At 44.8% G+C, this 21,524-nt stretch overlaps 1 protein-coding gene across 4 annotated transcripts in view; it reads left to right on the forward strand.

The window, feature by feature from the left end:
- GLI2 (GLI family zinc finger 2) overlaps positions 1–21,524 on the forward strand; it is a 149,168-nt gene that overhangs the window by 90,932 nt on the left and 36,712 nt on the right. For 3 of the 4 annotated variants that reach the window (XM_069861399.1, XM_069861401.1, XM_069861402.1), the window contains 2 exons: positions 14,932–15,134; positions 16,756–16,950. In XM_069861399.1, the coding sequence (XP_069717500.1) occupies positions 14,932–15,134; positions 16,756–16,950 (398 nt within the window). The remainder of the gene's footprint in view (positions 1–14,931; positions 15,135–16,755; positions 16,951–21,524) is intronic. The other variant, XM_069861400.1, reaches the window with a different exon arrangement.

The raw sequence follows: 21,524 nt of genomic DNA on the forward strand, positions 1-21,524 counted from the left end.
GCTGAAATATAACCTCCTTGCCTACAATGCATTGTGGTCTGTGCTCCCCCTGATTGCATTTGAGTTTCAAATGAAAAAGCCTCTGGAGTTTAGGAGCAAATCTTCGATTAAAATGAAACTGGAGACTTGTAGAAGTTATTCTGAAGGCTAGAGGCAGAAGATAGAGATGATGCAGCCAGGGAATCTGGCATCGTTGGAAGTGTCATGAGATCTTGACAAATATGCCAGTAAAAATCCATGGATACAATCGCTTGAGCTACTTTCATTGTTCATTTTTGGCTCATCAAACTTTTGTCTTGCTTCATTGGGCAGCAGAATCAGAGCTTTCAAGTGGGACTTGGAAAATTAGTTTATCTCCTACACACAGGTCCTTACAACTCTTCTTGCACCTGCTCTGTCCCTGAGCTTAGAAAATGGCCTGTACCTTCTTGTACCTTTTCTTATTGGCTAGAAGATCTTTTATAGCTGGTTTGAATGGTTGCATTATATATCAAATTACATTATATACCAAATGTGCACTGCAGTGCTTGGTAAGAGTAATTAATATGCCATGACATTATGAACACCTTTAAAACTTGCACTGTAATGTGACATTCATAAAGGGAATTGTTAATATTAGAAGTTCAGTTCTGGATAGTTGAATTTCCTTGGCTACGAATAACACTATGGATTATTTAAACCATAAAATATTTTCAAAATCTGCTTTATTTTCACGTTTTATGTCTTTTGCTTATTTTAACAAATCATGCAGCAAATAGAACAACAACAGAAAAAAAACCAACATGCAAAGTACAGGACCTGAAGTCCTGTTTTCAAAGTAAACTATGAACCAGAAGTATTTAGACATCAAAATCTCAGCAGCAGCCCACTCTCATAATGAATACACATTGAAGTTTACACTCCAACTGCACTACAATCAACTTGGGCTGCAAAAGGTACTTGAAGGTGCAAAACCACCTTGAAGGTGAGTTTCAAAAGCTGCTACTACATGGAAAAATTCGCTGCTGGATTTTCAGCTAAGCTTTGATTTCCAGGATTGGCTTATTCATCACTGTGTTGTCTAAACAGGCAAAATAATCCAGTGCACCTGAACAGTTCTGCTTTCTCATTCCCAGACCATATTACAATGGCCCTGTGTTTGCTTTTCCAAAACTGGGCAGAAATGTTTAAATAAAATTTTGTGCTAAATTATTAAAGTCACTGCAAATGTTTTCATTAAAATTTTAGTATGTGTAATATCCCTTCTTTTGAATTTTAAATAGAACCAATACTTGGTAACTTAATTACCTAGCAATATCTCTTTTTTAGATTTTTACCTTATATTAATAAAACGAGTGTATTTACAAAGTTCCAACATAAGCACATCTCATTTTACTGACTAAGTGCATCATTTAAAGGGCACACAATCTTAAAACCTCTTGGCTTGCCTGAGATTTTACATCATGCTATGCACTGAATCCCGCAGTGAACTTTATCCTATGCAAAAAATTAATCATTTTCTTTATCTCTCCTGATAAAATGTTTAAATACCCCCCTACAACTCTCTGGTCATTTTAGACTGTCCCCAAAACATACCTGCTTTCATGTAGTTGCATTCAGACTACCTAGAATATAATCTCAGACATACTTTGGCTGCTGTTGTGGAACGCGATGGCTATAATGTACGTGTTTGGCACCTGCAGTGGGCTGTGCAAATACAGCAGCCACCTCTTCCTTGGCTCTGCATGGTTGGAAGGTTTAGCAGAGTGACTAGAAACGGAGATGGAGATCTCATCCCTCTCTTCGCTTAGATGCCATAACAGGAACGTAAGATGGTGCTTAGAGAGATGCAAGAGTGTTTTTTGAGGTTTGTAGAGTGATGAAGAACCTCCTGCTTCTGCTCCCAGTCCAGCAGTACGGACCATCACCAGAACTGTTAGAATAAGGAAGATGTCTTGGGGCTTTTACCAGCAATGATGCTGTAAACAGATCCCCATTTTTCAGGCAGTACCAAAGCCAGCTGTGATTCCGTGGAAAGAGGATGGTAAAGAGTGACTGTGCCTCTGCTGTTGCTGTTATGGGAGAGAAACAGCTTGCTTGAGAGAGAAACAGCTTGCTTGACATCACCTTGGTGCTTTCGGGAATTAGATATTACATCTAAGGTTGAGTTGGGGTCATTTGAGACTCAAGAGAAGACTGGAAGATAGTGACTTCCCTGTCTTTACCCAGCTAAACTTAGTGCCCTGCTTTTACCTGAGCTGAAGGAAGGTCTGAGGCATCTCAAACTGATGTGGGGCACCATGCAGGCAAGAAAGGCAGGTGAGAGCAGTGGCCAGGGCAAGCGAGGCCACATCACAGCTGTGAAGAAGGAGATCACTGGAGGGTAGTGGCATGGTGGTGAGTTGTGCTGAGCTCAGCTGTGCCAGGCCAGTGAGCGCCAGACCCACTGGACTCCAACGAGACCAGGCAAGGGTGAGATCTTTGGCCTTGAAAGGCCGTGTGTGTGCACATCACTCTCCAGCTAGGATGACGATTACAATTCTTTGAAATGTTTTTCTGCATTTGCATTTGCAAAGCTGGATAAGCCTTTTTTTTAAAAAAAAATCTGATAAGTAGCAGGCAATTGAATTAACCGCTGTTGACTGTATTGCTGTCTCTTAACAAACTCCATCTGTATGGTCTGCCTTTGTAGACACAATTTTATAACTTAATTTCCCTACCAAAACATCAGTGTTTACTTTGTAAGAAATCTGTTCTTTGTCAGCTTAAAACAGTGATTTCTTTATTACCACTCTGCGCAAGGAATGACAGCAGAGAGTTGGCACTGGAGCAAGTCTGGTTGAGTCTACAGCGTTGTAATGGAAACAGGGTGAACCGAGGGTCAAGTATAATGGGATTTGTATACAGAAATGTGTCTGCATAAGGAATAGCTACATGAGATAAGAGAATGAAAGATGAAGCCTGCAGGTCTCCCTTAGCGTGGCAGTGGGAGGGAAGTGTTGCCATTGGGATACGCTGCTGGGAGACGGGGTTACTTCTGCACCGGTGCAGCAAAGATGCCTAAATCGTGCATGCATGCTTCAGCACTTTCTGACGTCTGTGCATGTTGGATGGGGTGGGGCAGCGGTAGGTGATTGCTTTGAGAACGTCTCGTATGCAATTTTTATTGATTTCAGGAAACATAGGGTCAATGAGGGCTTTAGAAGCTATTACAGTCTGTGGCCTCCCTAAAAATTTTCCAGCGGGGTTGTCAAACATGGTATAGAGAAATTAACCCAAATAACATGAGGCACGATGGGCTTTTTTCAACCACAGGTTGAAAATCACTTGTGTAAATGTTCACCAGGAAACCTTTCTGTGTTATTGGAAAACTGGAAAAATAGGAGAGCCGCTGTAGAGAATGACACCAACAGATTTGGGAGCAATGAGGTTTTGGAAGGAAGGTTTCTCAGGTGATATGTGAATGACAAGATATAAAACATCTCATCCACAAGCTGATGATTTGAGGGGCGTGGGAGTATCCTGGCTCCTTTGAAGACTGTTGCGGTTGTACAGTTCAGCAAGCAGTGCTGGGGATTTACCACAGGACTGGGCTTCTGTTTGTTGTGTTTAGTTTCTCCTGCTATAGAGACTTTCTCTGTCTTACACTGCACGTTAGAGCTGGTAGAGAAATATCAGTTGTTTATCACAGTTAATTGTAGAAACATTCAGCTTTCTCTGAATTATTTGTGTTCACTTTTTCCCTATGGAAAATTAACTGCAATCTGAATGTCATTCACATTTTAAAAACATCCACATTTCCTTTTGATTCACTTTCTGATTATAAAAAAAAACCTTACAGGTTAAAAAGAAGAAATTTAAATGGAGAAGCTTTCTTATTTTTAATTCTCTTATTTTGTACAGAAAACTCCAGAAATTTCCAAGAGAAAGCTTGTTTGGAATAAAAAGGCTTTTCTCCTTGCAGTCATACCAGCGAAAAACTTTTACCTAGTTCTACTCTTCAGCATATAATTGCTTGCTTTTCAGCATACTCATAGCCAGGGAAAGGAAAGTTAGATCAGCCAGCCTGCTGGATCAGATCTTACATTACATCTTGAGCTCTTTGAGTGCTATTAGCATTTCCTTTTAGAAGTGAAGAAATATTGACAGTTTGGTAGGTTAACTCGCATTTTACTGCACGTTAGGGCACTTCAAAGTCTTTATGTAGTGATGGGAACTGTCATGAAGTAGATGTGAAAAGGGCCTTTGGTCCAACTAAACCTGTCAGCAAGAAAATTTAGGGCAGATGGTTATTATTAGAAATCAATGTATTTATTATATATTGTTCAGGAATATTTCCCTTTGGAGTTTTCTGAGTGCTGTCGCTGTTTAAAATGTGTCAAATTCAGTAAAGTTAATTCCTGTAGAAAATGCAGGGAGCCCCAGCCGAAAGCTTTGCTGTTATAGGAATGCACATCTTTTACTTGTCAGTGCTGTGATGCACTAGAAGCAGGTACACAGACAGCGTGTGAGCAACACATCTGGGGTGTGTGTACGTGTGTGTGACATGTGTTTCAGTGTGGCTATCACAGTCACCTCTACATACAGAGCTTCTCTGACTGCTGTGTCTGGAAAGGCTTTGTAGAGATCTATGCTGTACCTGTTCATGTTTCTTTTTATTCCCCTTTGTTAACCATGCTTTTCTGGTTGCTTCCAGTTGGTTACAACAGCTTACTGCTTCTTAGAGCAAGAGCAACATGCTTCTAGATCTTGAACACTGATGGTTTTCCTCTGTACTTCAGAACAGAGAAGCAGGGCATTTCAGGCTTTCTGTTATTAGCTGGGTATAGGTTTTCCTTCCTTGGTGTATTGCATAGCTGTAGGATTTAAAGACCTTGGGTTATGGGAAGAGGACATTCCCGACAGCAAAGGAGCATATTAGCAGCAACATTAAAGCTGGAAGTCACTGTCCTGGAACAAAGATTCATTTTCCATTCACCCCCATGATTTACAGTACATTCCAACCAAGTGATTTGGCTATGGTCTTCTGGCATAACATTGTTTGCCCTTTCCCTGACATTTTGCATATAAAGAAAAGTTATGAGCTTCTTGGGCATTCAAGGTACCAGGAAATGCAGGAGTCTACCTAATTTGTTAACATGAAATTATAGATGTCAGACATAGACTCTGTTAGTTAACGTTGGTTAGAGTAATGCTGCAGCCAGTTGATTGTATTACAGTCATGATGAAGAGGAATGGTCCTTTTTTGCTTTTCTGGGATATGATTGGTATAGAGCCAAGGCAGATTTAAAGTGTAATGAATGAATTAGCATTTTCTATGGTTTGCCTGACTCCATGAGCTCCACTGCTCTGGTGTTCCTGCCACTGACTTGCCCTCTCCACAACAGGTTAGTGCTGGCATAACGTGGAAAAGGACTTTTCAGAAGTACTATAGGAATAGCCTTTTAAATGTTAAACCTCTCTGTAGCACTTGAACGTTATTTTCTTTTAAGGGAGAAAAGCTCCCACCAAAACAAAGCATGGCAAGAAGCCACTAGGAAGGGGTCAAAAAAATCAGATCTCCTCCCCACACACACCACTTCCCATTTGTTTTCTCAAGCCCAGTGTCTTCACAGCTACAAGCGAAGTATTTGCTCAGAAGTGTTAATATTCTCAATGTGTCCCCCAATGGAAGTCAGTCAGATGTGGGGAAATTGCTGTGTTGCATCCAGCACATCTTTCTAACACCCATTTCCCACATGCCCTCACCCTGCTGACAATCCTCTCAGATCTCCTTCAGCTTCCTGTTGAGCTCTGCCATCAGGATCTAGCCTGAGTCCACACCTTTCCCATCTCATGCCCTGCTTCCCATCTTGTTTGCCCTCTCCCACATCTGCAATGCCCAGCCCTCATCACCGCCCCACTCAAAGCCTGCAGTGTTTCGACACCCCAGCTCTTGAATTGTGTGACTACTGGGATCAAGTTCTCATGTCTGGTGGTTTCAACCTGAAGTTCACATGCCCCCAGGTTTGCATTGCTCCCTCAGTCTTTCCCTGAACTACTTTCATTGGCTGTTGCGCTTTTATCCATGCTTTCTTTTATGCCTTTTCTCTCACTCTCCTTCCCTCTCTTCCCCTCAGCTACCTTCCTTGAAGTTCCCCTTCCTAAAATACGCTGCTTTTCTGAAGGCTTTCATCATTAGTCTCTCAAGAAACTTATCTTAGAGACTCGTCTGCTATGCTTTGATTTATTCATTGTGGGGTTTTTTTGGTGGGTATCTCACAAGAACTGAGCTGGTCATCCTTCTACTTCCGTTGCTAAAGGAAGGCTTGTGTGAAAAGGTGGGCTTTCAGAACTTAAATTAAAAGATCATGTAAGTAAGATAATTGGATAAAAAAAGGATATTAGGATCTGAAACCGAATGTTTACTTGCTTTGATGTGCTTTGGGAACATATGTCTGCACAGTGGGCTGTGTGGCTGATTAAGTATAAAACAACCCAAGAAAAAGTCACCACTATTAAGCTTAAATCAAAGATCTCTGCTAAAGACACTAATTTGATTTGAGTTTGAAGGTCCCATATCAACTTTAATTTCTACCTTTGATGTCTTGCTTCTTTGTGTGCTGTATAATGGAGGGCAACCTTACTTATTAAAAATTTGCGTTTTTCTTCCATTTTAAAAGCAAATATCGTTATTGTTGTTGTTATTGTGTCGCAGTTGTGCCGGCAAGTGTCAGCCCAAATTAGACCTGTATTGTGGTAAATGTGCATAAAAGCAAGAAGAAACCATACATAGTTAAGAGAGTTTCTAATTAGAGGGCCTATTCCTGTATTTAGGCTCACAAATTCTCTCCCTCCAGATGTTGCTCCCAACAACCTGTGATCATTGATAACTTCTGGTGGATCTTAGATAGAAAAAAAAGTTACAAGCACTAAGCCAAAATATTTTTAATTTCTTAGAATCATAGAATAGTTTGGGTTGTAAGGGACCTTAAAGATCATCTAGTTCCAACCACCTCTGCCACGGGTAGGGACACATCCCACTGGACCAGGCTGCCCTGATCAACTGCACCACTCAGCTTGGTGTCACCTGCAAACTTGCTGAGGGTGCACTCAATCTTGCTGTCCATGTTATTGATGAAGATATTAAACAACGCTGGTCCCAGTACAGATCCCTGAGGGGCACCACTTGTCACGGATCTCCGTCTGGACTTTGAGCCGTTGACCACTACTCTCTGGATATGACCATCCAACCAGTTTCTTATCCACTGAACTGTCTACCCATCAAATCCATACCTCTCCAATTTAGAGAGGAGGATGTTGTGGAGGACTCTGTAAAAGGCTTTACAGAAGTCCAGATATATCACATCTGTTGGTTTACCATGTCTACTGCCATGGTTACCCCATCATAGAAAGCCACTAAGTTGGCCATACAGGACTTGCCCCTGGTGAAGCCATGCATGGAACTCTGTGTCTTCCATGTGCTTTAGCATGTCTTCTAGGAGGATCTGTTCCATGATCTTCCCAGGCATAGAGGTGAGGCTGACAGGTTGGTAGTTCCCAGGGTCGTCTTTTCTACCCTTTTTAAAAATGGGCACAACGTTACCCTTCTTCCAGTCACCAGGGGCTTTGCCTGATTGCCATGACTTTTCAAATATCATGGAGAGTAGCTTGGCAACCATATCTGCCAATTCCCTCAGAACTCTGGGATACATCTCATCAGGTCCCATACTTATACATGTTCAGTTTCCTCAGGTGTTCACGAACCTGATCCTCCTCTGCAGTGGGAGGGGGTTTACCCCCCTGGTCATCATCTTGCTGTCCCATGACCCAGGAGGGGTGAGGAGAGCCGTTATCAGTGAAGACTGAGGCAAAAAAATTGTTATGTACTTCAGCCTTCTCCTCATCTGTTGATACGAGGTCACCATTTTCAGCCATCAGTGAGGGTATATTCTCTCTAACCTTCCTCTTTTGATTGACGTTCCTATAGAAGCCCTTCTTGTTGGTCTTTGATTCCTTTGCCAAGTTCAGCTCCAGCTGCACCTTGGCCTTCCTGACCTGATCCCTACACAACCAGGCAGCATCCCTGTACACGTCCCAGGTTCCCTGTCCCTGCTTGCACTGCCTGTGCAGTTCCCTCTTTTTCTTGAGTTTGACCAGCAGGTCTCAACTCAGCCATGCCGGTCTCTTCCCTTTCCTGCCTCAATTCCTACATAGTCAATTTCGTTTTTGTCAATTTCATCAACAAAAAAAAAATATTCTTATATCAGGTGAAATTATATCTTTTATTCCACTTGTTCTTGATTTTAGAGACTTTAAACTTGGGATTGAATTCAGATATGTTTGAAAATGGAATGGTCTTTTGAAAGGAAAAATGAAAAATATTTAGCTTTTCCTTTTAATTTGGAAACAAAAAAATTACTTTTTCATACCTGGAGCAGGTATATTAAATTGACCTTATATGCTAGAAATTTTATAAAGTCTTGAATATGTTTTTCTAAGGGGTGGGAAAAAAATTGTGCTGAGAAATGGCAGCCACCTTAGGTTATGGTGCTGTTTCCATGGTGCAGATGGAAAACAGAGGAACTGACAAATTGGAGGATGTTCCTGTTGCTTCTTCCATCAGTGGCAGAGTTTCCTTTGACATCAGTAGTACAAGATGAGACTTTGAGGAATGGTTTTAAAAGCTATTTAGACACTTACCGTTGTCAATGGATGTGTGGTAGGATTTTTCATAGTGTCTACCTAAATCCTTCTCTAAGCTGTGCTCGAGTCACAAATCCACAAATAAGGGATTTTATATTCAGAGATCTATGTCTGCTAGGGCCCAGAGGAACTACCACCTTATCTGCTCTGACTTGTGTGACACTGGGCACAGGACTCCCAGCTTTAGTTTCTACAGTGGGAGAAATTACTTGATCATACTACTAGAACTCCAAACCCTGAAGTACCAGAGTTAGAGCTCATCTTTTAGAAAAACACCTAGTTTTGCCATAAAGTCTTGTAGCAGTGCTGAATTTACCACTTCCCTCCATAAACTCCTCTAATAGGAACTTGCCCTCACTGTTAAAATATCTTTTTTATTTTTCATGCTTTGCATACCTTTCAGCCATTTTTTGAGAGAAAAGGAGAAAACGGGAACTAGTTGAAGCATGCCTGTTAAGTTTCTGCTGAGGAGCTGTAGCAATTTTTGTCCAAATTCACAGCTTCTTGTGAGTGCACTAATTACTGAATTAGCTAAGGTAGCTGTGATTTTCTTTAATATTCATCTTTGTGTGCATGAAAAAAAAATATATTATTAATCCCATTTTAGAGCTGAGAAAATACAGGAAAAAGAAATACGATTGCTTTACTGAGCATCCTGACAGAGGCGGGCTGGGATTCAGCAGTGATGTCTCTTGGGTCTCCATCCCGATCTCTTCCTAACAGGACACATAAGCTGTCATCTTCGAGTTGATAGCCCTATATTTGAGCATCAGATCACTTTACTGGGTAATTATCAACTTGTTGCAGTGCCATGAGAGCTGGGATGTGTGAGTGATTCCCTGTCACCTCATTACCGGGGTGCCCTGTGGTCCCTGGCAGTGGCTGCTTGGGGAGAGGTGGCTGCAAGGCAGGTCCGTGCTGTTCCTCCCAGCGCATCCTCTGCTCCCTGAGCCGAAAAAAAATGGGAGGGGAGGAATCTTTGTGAATGATCAATGCCATGTGAATTCGACAGCTGTGGCCCAGGTTTGACCTCTGAAAGGTATCTTGTTTTGAGGGACCTCACAGCATTTAATCCAGAGGATACTGCACAAGTGTCGCGACCTCTCGCCCTTCCTGTTGTAAGGGACTTTAAATCAGAAATAAACAGTTGAAGTTGAGGGACTGGTGAGAGCTGTTTAGAATTAATTGTTTAGTATGGATCCTGGGGCATTTTAGGTTTCCTGCTGGATACAGCTTTGGCATCCTATAGGTAGAGTGTCTGCCATGAGCATGGTTCCTTATTCAGGAATCCATATGGGTCTCCTCCATCTTCTGCAGAATTTGGATGGTGATCTAGGTACCCAGGAACCATAAAAACTAGACCAGGATCTTTTGTTTAAAGCAAAACAAAAGCAGAGGTTTTTATATGGAGTTTAGAGGGAATTGTTGGTTTTAAAAGCTTTTTACTCACAGCAAAACTCTACCAGGCTATGATAACCCTCCCTATAAGCAGTGCTGTTCCTAGCTTCCATCCCTGTGGGGCAACTATGCAAGGGCTTTTTATTGTACAGCAAAAGAATTTTCTTGCAAGTATCTATATTCCATTGAGTGTATGGAAAAGTATTCAGTCCTTTGTTTTCCACTGAATGAATATGTTTAGCATGTATGTATTAGTTTAGACTAGTCATGGAACATTAGTGCTGGTTAATTGTCCCATTTTTCTGGGGTTTATTTAACTGATGAAGATTATTTCAGGAATGTGCAACTTCTTTAACTGTTGTATTCATCACTGAGTGTCCCTTGCACAGGCTTCAACCCACATGCAGCAGTAGGGAGATGATGCCACATCTCTGCCACACAAGATTTTGTGATTGCTGGTACATGACCGCAAAAGGAGAGCAGCATGAGAAAAAGTTGCCCCAAGGCCCTGCTTGTAGTATCCAGTGCTGGTTCTGCAAGTCCCTGGGGGACTTTCCTTCCCAGGACCCCAGCCCAATTCCTCAGAGATGATGATGCTCCTCCACCATGGGACCGTGAGGGTTCTTTCTCAGCGCTGTGTCCAGCTGTGATGCATTAAGCACAGCACACACCCCCCTCCTGTGAGCAGCAGCATCAAGCCTGAGTGCTTGCCAGCTCTGAGGTACATGCAGGGACACACTGGTCCACCTCAATTGAAACCATGGGCTGATTTTTTTTGCCTTGCTTTTCAAAAGAACCTACCAGCTTCTTACCCCAAACTTTGGGGTGAAACTGTTGAGCTTTAGACAAGCTGGCACTCCTTTCAGCGAGATCTCAGCCCCTGGTGAAAGATGTTTGACCAGCTCCTGGGAAACAACTGAAAATCTCCTAGTGTCCCAATGTTAGTGTGTCACATCTTGGATGCTGGTAGCTCTTGTGCTGGTTTGTGCTCCTCTGCTGCTGCATATACCTGCTTCCCCGCAGTCCCACTCTGCAGGTGGCTGGGGCCAGGTAAATAGTGCAAGGATTTCTGCTAAGGACAGTTATCCACTGTACCAGTAAAGTCCAGCTCTGTAAAGCCTTCAGCAACGTGCATGACCCCAGCATTGCCACGAGGTCCCACAGCCCTTAGATGGGATCAGGTAAGTCTCCCCCACCTCGGTGTCTCTCTCTGTTAGAGAGTGAGGAAGGAAGAGCCTCTCCTGAGTGGGGGAGGAAATTAATCTGGGCTCCCATACTTCGTCAGAGATGCAAATTGCTGTACAAGTCCTGAGCATTAATTATAGAGCCTAGGTTTCTCACTGGAGCTGCAGGGAAAAGAGGCCCCTGGATCCCATTAAATTTAATGGCGTTTGGACACCAAATTCCCTTAGCCTATTTGAAAACCAGAATCCCAGTTTCTTCAGAAACGTATGTGGTCAGGTGAAACGCCTCATCCCACTGTAGACAGAGAGATTTTTACAACATTGGCTTCAGCAGAGTTGGGAGCTCTCCGCCAGGCGCTGGGGTGTTTTTCCTCGTGCCATCTGCACGATCCAGGGAGGGGGCAGAATGTGATGGGTGGGTAGCAGAGGTCTGGGCAGAGAGCTCTAGGGCCACCCTGAGAAATCCAGCACTGACACACTGCATGTGCTGACTCGCTGCACCGAGCTGGAGATTGCCTGCTGTGAGGCTTGGGGCACGAGGATGGGGAGCCCTACTTGCCTGGCAGGTGAACTGGGCATGGGGGCAGAGCTGCCTTCCCCCAGTGCTGCTTCAGCTCTCCCACACTTAAACCACTGCCTGTAAGAAGCAGCAGCTAATTGTTCTCCTTTGCCAGGAGCAGACCTGTGAGGCTAAGGCTGCCTCTCACTGTATATTTGCAGAATGCCAATGTGATGGCTTGATGTGGGACTTGAGGATGAGTTAAAAAGTAATGCCAGTTGCACAGCTGGAAAAAAAGGGGGGAAAATGCAAACTTTTGGGGAGTTAAGAGCAGAGGACCCTTCTGGCCAAGTGAGCGGTTTCTAGTAAGCAGCTGTCGGAAGCCGTGTTATTTTGGTATGCGCTGCACCCGTGGGGTGATGTTTTGCTAGAATTGTAGATGTACAACCATAAGAGGTGGTTCCCTGCCTGGGAGGGTTTACAGGAGCTAGACCTGGCTGAGAGTACTAGTCCACAGGTAGAGAGATGTGGCAAGGAGGGGCTTGAAGCAAAAGCCATAAGGAGAAGCCTGCTCTCCAACTCAAGCTTTATGTACAGGGCCAGCCTCATATTGAAACTCCAGTCTCCAGCTGCACATATTTGGGGTGAATTCTTGATCTTTTTCCCGGTGTTACCTTTTTGGCTGGGGTGGAGTTTTCCTGTTCTGAGGGAATCCGGCATTTCTGCCCAATTTAGCATGGAGAAAATGAACGGCAAACACTTCATATTGTTATACGCATTTTACATGTTGGCCTCACAGTTTGATCAGCAGAGGCTCCAAAGCCTCGTAAACCTGGTAATACATAGTTTCAAGCCTGCATCAAAGAAGTTCACAACCCTTTTGGGAGAAGCCATGAGTACTGATGAAAGCGGGAACTTATTGTATATGTAAGAAAACTTCTTTCATGGCTTATGTATTAAGGCAGGCTCTGTGGCCCAGGGAAAATTTGGGCTGCTTTTAATTTACATCCCCCCTCACTTATATTAAGTCCTCGTCAGAAGAAAAATTAGTCAGATGTTTTCTTAATGACATCATTTTTTTTAATCCTGTTTCATTTCTTCCAGATGAGGCGGTGGAGATTATTAGAAATGAATTGAAACTAAATCTGGAACAGAGACTTTGATTCACTTCTCCCTCCTCCCTGGTAGAAATAAATTGGTCGGCTCTGTGCTCAGCCGCCTTTATTAGCAGCTTCGACAGAAACCAGTCCCGGCAGCCTTGGCTGTAGCTTTCCTGAGCTTGCTGTCACCAAGGCTGATGTCATGGAGAGAGGCCTTGGAAAGTGACTTGGCGAGGGACTTTGGTCGCCCCATAATTTTGGTAACAAAATGCCATAGTGCTGCAGGTGGGGAGGTTATGAGGTCTGAAATAGCCATGCCATCATAAGTTTGTCTTTCAGTGCTGTAAAAGAAAACAGGCTTGATGCTGGTGGGTGTTCCTCTAGTGAAACCCTGGTCTGGGTCTAACGAGCGCATGCGTGCTGGTGGCGGTGCATCTGCACAAATCCTTTCTATCTGATAGGTTTTAACTGCCTTGTATTTCACACCAGTGAGCCACAGAAAGTATCACTACAGGAAAGTACTTTGAACTATAAATATTTTAAAAGGCATTTAATTTACTATCCATCAGCAGAAAGTGTTCAAAAAGCCACAAGGTTTACTAATTTATCAGAAAGACAGAGAAACATGCGGAAGATCAAACAAAGAAAAACATGCTTGTAAACTGCTGAATAAGTCTACAAAGCTTATATTACATTTCTGTGTGGTTTGGTTGATATGCAAGCATTACAAATAAATTAAAATGCACCTGAACTGTTGATAAAGGAGGGTGGGACCAAGATCCTGAGGTGCAAGTGGCATGCCTAAACTGCTCAAACCTTCGTGTTTGTGGTCGTCTGTTCATGGAGAGACAGATCTTAAACTCGCTAATGGGGTAGTTGGATATTATTATGGAAGGACCTCTGTAATACTGTCCCTTAGCTCAGCCTGCATCCCAGATTCCTGACCTTTGAAACCTTGAATCCTTGTGGTCTCCTGTGCCCAGGGTGCAGCCCTATGGAGTGCACACCCATCTCCCACAGCTTTGCCAAAGCAGCCAGCCAGGGACAAATGCCGTCCTTGCCATGACCTGCATCTCCACACCAGCACTGCTTCCAGCAGTCTGTGAGTACAGAGAGACCTAACACAAAGCAGATTTTGCTCTTTTATTTTGCCTAACGACAGCTCTACCTCTTTTGGTGTCTAGCTCAGGTCAGGACGCATAACTTTTTCTCCTGTGCTTGCATCCTCTGTGGTTTGTGTAAGAGGCTTGAGGGTGCAGTAAGAGACATGTCTGGGAGATGTCCGCACACTTTCTCTTCTGTCCTTGCTCACCCTGTGAGATCTACTCAAGTGCCAAAACATGCCTATGATTTTTTCTTTTGTTGACTGCTGAATCCCTCAGCATTTACTGACTTCTTTCTCAGGTAACAATTGGCTTGAGGAAGATCTGAAAGATTTAATAGATGTGGCCCCCAGAAAGCATGCAATAAAACCTCTTTTGAACTTTTGCCCTCTGAACCATACCACTGACCTGTCAAGGTTTGTGCAAGCTGTGATGGACACACGCAAGGAGAGCTGCTCCACCAGCACTGGCCAAGCTGCACATGCTGGGCTGAGAAAAGCATTTTGCTTCCAAATTGTATGAGTACTCCTTGTGCCTTCTACATCCTTTTGCAGGCAGCCCTGTCTAGGGCTTTGTCTGCACATAGCAGCACGAAACATCTGGATTCCCAGGAGCAGAGCAAAGCTTGCAAACCCCTCAGATGTCTCCATGTAGCCAGCCTCCCCATGCAAGGAGATAGAATGAGATCTCTAGCACAAGACGTGCTCCATGCAGCCTGCATATGCTGGTATGGCCTGAAGCAGCTCATGCCACTTTTTACAGCAGCCTAGCAAGGGTGAGCCACCTTGCGCAGGTATATTTTTAGTGCGATGTTGTTGTGGGTCTGCAAGAAGCTTGCACTGGCTTCAGGCTCCGTGTATGCCAAGAGGGGAAATTTTTCCCACCATGTCCTCAAACTCCTCCCTCGTGCATGAAGGCAGTGGGGTGAGAGGTGCCCACCCTGGGTCGCTGTGAGTGATGGCATGTCTCTCTTTCTTTCCCAGGCCTCCTCCTCTGAGTGGCAGCCCCGTCATCTCTGACATCTCCCTCATCCGCCTGTCTCCGCACCCCGCCGGGCCCGGCGAGTCACCCTTCAGCCCGCCGCACCCCTACGTGGCACCCCACATGGAGCACTACCTCCGCTCCGTCCACGGCAGCCCCACGCTCTCCGTCATCTCTGCTGCCAGGGGTCTCAGCCCCGCTGATGGTAAGACACCGGGCTACTGCTACTGCAGCAATTTTGTAGCTCACTAGCACTGAAATTCCCCAAAACTCGGGGATTTACAGCTGCAAAGGCTCCACAGCTGCTCTCTGAAGTGAGACTGCTGTCTCTTTTTCTTTTTTTTTTTCCCCCTCTTTAACTACACATTTGTTTTGCATCATTGCACTGAGAAAGCAGAGCGTGAGAATAGCTATTACTGCCGGATCATATTATAAATATTTTCCTTGAAGTACGTTCCTTTCTGCAGCGTTTTCAGCTCTCTTATGAGCTTCTCCACTCTAACTTCTCTACTGGGTGCTCTGCTTCCACCAAAGAGGGTCACAGTCACTCCGGCTGCCTGGCCTGGCTAGGACTGACATTGCAGAGATGAGGCAATGCTGGCCGGGTTATCCCCTGGGTTTTTTTTGTGTCTCAGGGCAAGATGGCTCCTTGGTGAAGGAGAGGGGCCGTGCTTACTCCTGAGCTGCTCTGCAGCAGCTTTTGGGGAAGGCAGCAGCATGCAGGGAGCTAGCACTGGGTGTCTGGCCTGGGCTCAGAAACAGCCAAGCTGGGAAAGGGGATAACGCATGATTCTGCTTTCACTTGGGGAGGTGCAAGACATGCCTTACTTCATCAGAAGTTCTTCATTACGTGGTTGTAGGTGGCTGGCTCAGTGCCCAGGGAGCAGTCGGGGTTTGGGGACCTGGTCTCTGCACACCCAGCAAACCGCAGTATCTCTCGGCTCCTGAGGTGCTGCAGGGGCAAGTGGCCCTTCACCGCTGCAAAGCAAAGCACACTAGAGAAGATCAAGGCCCCCGGCTTAGTGTCTGGTAACATAAAACCTTCTTCTATGGCTAAAAAACCGTTGCTAGCGATGGGGAGATACATACGTCTTCTTCCCACTCCCAAAACATCATCTATACTACCAGCTGCCCATCATGGAGAGGCCGAATAGCTGGTGTGCATATGCTCTGCCCTATCCTCTCCTTCTAAAGTTTCGTCATTTACTGTGAAAAAAAGACATTGTATCTTGGGTTGCTTTTCTTTTCCTTTTACTCGTTTTTTTTTTTTCTTTAAGGAGGTGGTAAATAAGTTAATGCGGCAAGCGGGTGGGGAGGCAGGTTTGAAAAATTACAGCTGGGAGAAAGTGAACGTAATTGGCTTTGGCAGCCAAAATGGTTTTATGCTGCCAGACACTAAACCTAGCTCTATGCATTAGACCTTGGCTTTAATTTCCTTGCACCGCTATCGGGAACTGGGCTGCATTTGTCTTTCCTTCCTAATAGGCAGGGATGTTAATGCTGACAGGGTTACTGCTGCCGGCAGACTAGGCCCTCTCCCCCCTCCCTGGGGTGCTGGCTGCGTCCAAACGGGAGGATTATTAGAAGGGGGAACGAGAGATTGTTTATAAATTTGCGGAAATGGAGGAATGCAGAGGCCCCAGCTTAGTTTCTTTTGTCCGCAGAAGCACGCCCAAGTGCACGTCACGAGAGCCCTACGCAGAGCCATACGGCTGGGGTTGGTGAGGGGCAGCAGGGGGGAAACGGGGCCGTCAACGTCAGCACCAGGTTCTAACGTTGCAGTGGGAACCTTCTCCCCATGTTTTTCTCCTCACCCACGGCTCCAGCAGTGGCTCACGAGCATCTGAAGGAGCGAGGTCTCTTCGGGCTGCCTCCGCCACCACCAGGAGCCAATCCCACCGACTACTACCACCAAATGACGCTGATGGCTGGCCACCCAAACCCCTACGGGGACCTCCTGATGCAGAGTGGGGGAGCAGCCAGCACAGCCCACCTCCATGACTACCTCAGCCCTGTTGACGGTGAGTAGCAGTCCAGGTCCTCCCTGGCACAAGTGAAATTTTGGCGTGGATGGATGGGGCTGTCCTCCAGGTGGAGGTTGCTATATATGGTCTCTCTGCCCTGTTGAAACTCATAGGTGCTGCACTATAATTTTTGGCTTCAAAGGTTGCCTTATTCCATATATATGTATTAATTGTACATTATTTGAGATATGTATGTTGTAACCTCTTTGGGAGGATGGCTGCGTGGGTAGGAGATGGACTGGTCTAGGAGATAGGGCGTTGTTGCTGCCTCACTGCCTTGGCCATGGGTGAACATATCACCCCTGGGGGGTCAAGCTCCAGCTTCCCATCTCACCCCACGTTTAGCTTAGTTGGTGTCTGGGGCAAATGCTGGCCACTTCCATGTATAGCCGTGTTTGACGCAATGGACCCCTGCTTGACTGGGACCTCTTAGGTCCCCAAGGAGAAAAAGTATTGTAACATAGAGCCATTGTGGAGAGGATATGTTAATACTTTGTGGAAGAAAATAAAACGTGGGGATGTAGTGTTTCTGCTAGTATCAGTCATTATAAACCCAGAAAGTTCTGGCTTCTGGCTAAATGAAGAAGAAAAAATCATGACAGGAACTACAGTGCTGAGTCACTCCCACGGCCTGACTGCTGCCCTGGTGAGATGGGTGAAAACTGTATGGAACCATATCTGAGATCCAAATTATTTTTAGAGCTATTAGAATTTTCTTTCACTGTATGTCATGCCTTGCAAGAACTGTGGTTGTGCAGATATTACAGAGGGAAGTGTGGGGATTATTTCTGCTGCAAGAAAGAGAAATCTTGGCTCAACTTTCAGATCCCAGCTTCTGTTTCCTGGGCTGCCTTTGGATTTGCCTGTGGACCATTATAGTTTTTGGAGTGGAAATCTGCATCATTTCATTACCGCTTCAAAGTTTCTGTTGTTGAGCTTTTAAGATGAAAGACTCTGTGGTCTTGCTGCTTCATAAAGTGACTGATTTAGAATGATAAAAGCTGCTCTGGCTGTTCAGTGATTGGAGTTTACAGATATTCCTAACAAAAAAACAATTTCTCATCTGCAGCTGCTGTGGAAGTTTTACCTGAATAGTCATGTTCTGCTGCCAGTTCCTAGATTGATCGGGAACCTGGATCCCAGTCTGAAAGGGAGAGCACATGCTCCTCAGTACCATCCTGCCTCTAACACCCAAAATACATTCTGCGTTTCTCTGTTACAAAGCAGCTGGTCAGTTAGACCACTCTGTCTTCCCTTCAAAGGGTTAATGTCTGTGGTTGTAGCAGATGGGTGCAAACCAGCCCTGCCAAGTTCTTCTCAGGCTCATGAACAAGGCTCTTACCTCCTTGCCTCCTTATTAGTCCATCTCTGACCAGCGAGGCCTCACAGCAGTGCTGGATAAACAGCCAGCCAGTAAGGGAAGCAAACATAACTGTTTTCATGCTAGCACAGGCTGGCTCTCAGCACACCAAGATGCTCATCCTGTGGTTTACTGAAGATCAATCTTTATCTGAAGTCGTCTGAGATACTCCCCTTGGCAGAAGACTCTCTTACTGCTTCTCCTGAAAAAAGCTCTAGAATGAATCACGTATGAAAGATCCCAGTTTCGTGCAGCCAAGCTCATAACCATTATTCATTGGAAAGCTGGGGCTCACCAAGCATTTATTTTGATCTTTCAGTAAAGATTTGTTGATGAATAACTGGAAAGCCTTTTCTGGGCCTTCACATGCTGTGAGAGAGATGAAAACTTTCAAAACATCGTGAGGATGTGACGTGAGACACCAGAAGGCTACATTTTAAGAATGTGAAAAGGAGCAGAGGCCTAGTGCCAGTCTCTGGTCTGCATGTGTGGGTTTATCCATCAGCCAAATTGAAGAGAGAATCATGCATTATCGAGGACGAGACAAAACGGATGGCTCTGAAATGCTGGCTGAGGAGCCAGAGCCTCCCTCTCTTTTTAGAAAGTTATTTCAAACATTTAAATCAGCCAGACATAAGTAAATAGTTGAAGAGATAATTTAATAAAGCGTCCTCTTATGGTGCTTTTCTGAGACAAGAATACCAGTAGCATGCATAAAACCCCGATGAACTACTGCTTCACAGCATGTGTCATTCAGAGAACCCTGTTCTTCCCAGCCAGCCCCAGAACATAAGAACTTCACAAGAATTAGGTTGTTGAAAATGCTGGTAGCTCCTGTTAAACCACACACAGCATCATCACACATCTGTGATAACACTGGCACCTGCAAAGAAAAAGAAGCAGATAAGCATATATTAAAACTGTCTCGTTCACTGTCATGTCACCTTCAGACATCTGCAGATCATGGAACCCCTAGGCATTGAGTACGGTAGTTCTTCCACATACGCATACCTGGACCCTTCTGGTTGCTATAATTGCATTTCTTGGAGAATTTCTCAGTGTTTCTGTGCTTGTTGGTGGGTTTTGATCCCATCAGGTGTCTAGGAAAAGTAATAGGGCATCAGTGTCGACCAGAACTTGTTGGTATTAACCATGTGTCAGGTTTGCTGAGTGTTGCAATGGTGACTAAGCTAGGGTGCCCCAGAACTGCATCTCCTTAGCAGGGTTTTCACTGTGCAGCTAGAAGCAGTTGAACCACTGAAGTAGACCAAAACTAAGTTTTACCTACCAGATTGCCGGGGTCTTCAGGCCAGTGCCAGTGGAGACTAAATAACCCTTCAGTTAGCTGTCCTGTTTCATCCTGTCATCCAAACAGGCACTCATCCAAGAGTGGAGTTTGAATCCAGGCTTATATGCATTTTCTAAAAAGCCTATACTTTCAAATCAAAAGTGAACTGCTTTCCAATGTCACAACATTGCTTGTGAGATGCTTTTGAGACTAATTTACAGGTTCTGCTCACCAGATCAAAAAAATCTTTTGCATTTCTAGTCTAGAAGTGGGTGTCATATGGTGACAGAAGTTCCGGATGACAGAGCAGTTGCACAGGAGCATCCTTGGGGAAGTAAAGACTGGTGGGGAGCACAGGTGAACCCAGAGATGACTACAACTTTCTGAGCATTTTTAGCGCATCTGACTTTCATTTTTCCTAAGCACAAGGGCTCTTGTAATTACACTCGGCCCTTCAGGAGGTGCCATTTTCTCTGAAGAGGAGTGTATCCAGACTGTGTTGATGCTTTTACTATTATTGCCCTGTACATCAGAAGATCTCAAAGTACTGTACAAAGCAAAGCTACTTCACTACTGGATGCCCAGAAGAGAAAGGAGATCAAATGATCAGTGAGCTGAGCAGTAGCAGCTCTAGGAACAAGATCCAGATCTTTGGAATAAGGCCAAGGCAGGAAGCAGAGATCGCCTTTAAATCCATCATTTGCATGGTGTTAAAAGTGTGATTGGGTTATCCATGCTGAAACAGGGAATGGGGGAAAAAACATCTTTAGCCCAACTTCAGTCCAAGTGGCAGTACACAGAGATAGCCACTCAGGTCAGGAGGGCTGCATAGATGTGTTTGTGCAACCTTACAGCTACCTGCAGCAGGAATGACCCTGCAGTTCCCTCATGGTACTTCATCCAGTTCTGGATTGAAAGGTGGGGCGGGGAAATCCATGCCCTGTTTCTTGCTGCCTGGTGCATGGCATTCACAAACATCTTGACTCATGACTAGTAGTTTAACTGGGAAAAGGCTTTGTTCAGCCCAGCATATCAAACATGCCAGCGGCTGGTGCAGTTGTCTGGGTTGTGGGCAAATCATCAAGCAGGACTTAATTTCCCCACGTCAAACAGTGATTCAGCTTTCCTGGCTTTTTCATTCAGTGTTGTTGGAGCCTTTCTACTTCAAGTAAATGATTTAATAGCCATCGGGTAAAGAGCTGGGCTGTGCAGCCCGGTGGTTATGCAGTCAGCAGGTGTGTGTCTGTGAGAGGTGAGTTCAGGACTCTCCTCTAGCAGGTTTTATGTTAAGAAACTGCTCCATTGGGATGGACAGAGAGAGCCCAGCCTCACAGTGACCTAGGGAAAAAGTGCCTTGCCTGGACCTTAAGGGACCAGCTGCTCAGGAGGGTTGCAGCCTGGGTATGCTGGATAGAAGATGACTTCCCAAATGAGCCGGCTGTTGGCTGCTTTGGGCAGATGGCATGCCTTGTAGTTGCTTCCTTAATAACTCTGAAAGATCTTTTTTTTCATTTATTTTCTTTGTCCCAGCACAGAATGGAAACTTGGTGAAATCTCAGAAAAGGTTCAGAGAATGGGAAACAATTTCCCACCCATTTCTAGCCAGCAATGTTGTTTTCCTCCCCAGAAAAATATGTGCAGAGGAGAGAAAAAGTCCCAGAGCATCGCATAAGCACTCTGTCTGGAATCCTGCTACACTCTGGTTTCTAAAGAATTCAATTTACTTATGCAAGTTGGGTTGTCTAAACAGTTACCTTGTGGATTGGGAGTAGAAGAATGCAGCCTTGTCTTTCGGCAAGGATTTGAGGGAAGCATTAGTATTCCTTGAACTGCGAAGCTGATTGGGCCCTGGGGACGGAAGAAAGAAGGGTCTCAGGACAGCCTCTGGTGCCAGAACAAATGTCCAGCATATGCTGCAGTCTA

The sequence above is a fragment of the Phaenicophaeus curvirostris genome, chromosome 7 (genome assembly GCF_032191515.1).
Source record: "Phaenicophaeus curvirostris isolate KB17595 chromosome 7, BPBGC_Pcur_1.0, whole genome shotgun sequence".
NCBI classification, from domain to species: domain Eukaryota; kingdom Metazoa; phylum Chordata; class Aves; order Cuculiformes; family Cuculidae; genus Phaenicophaeus; species Phaenicophaeus curvirostris.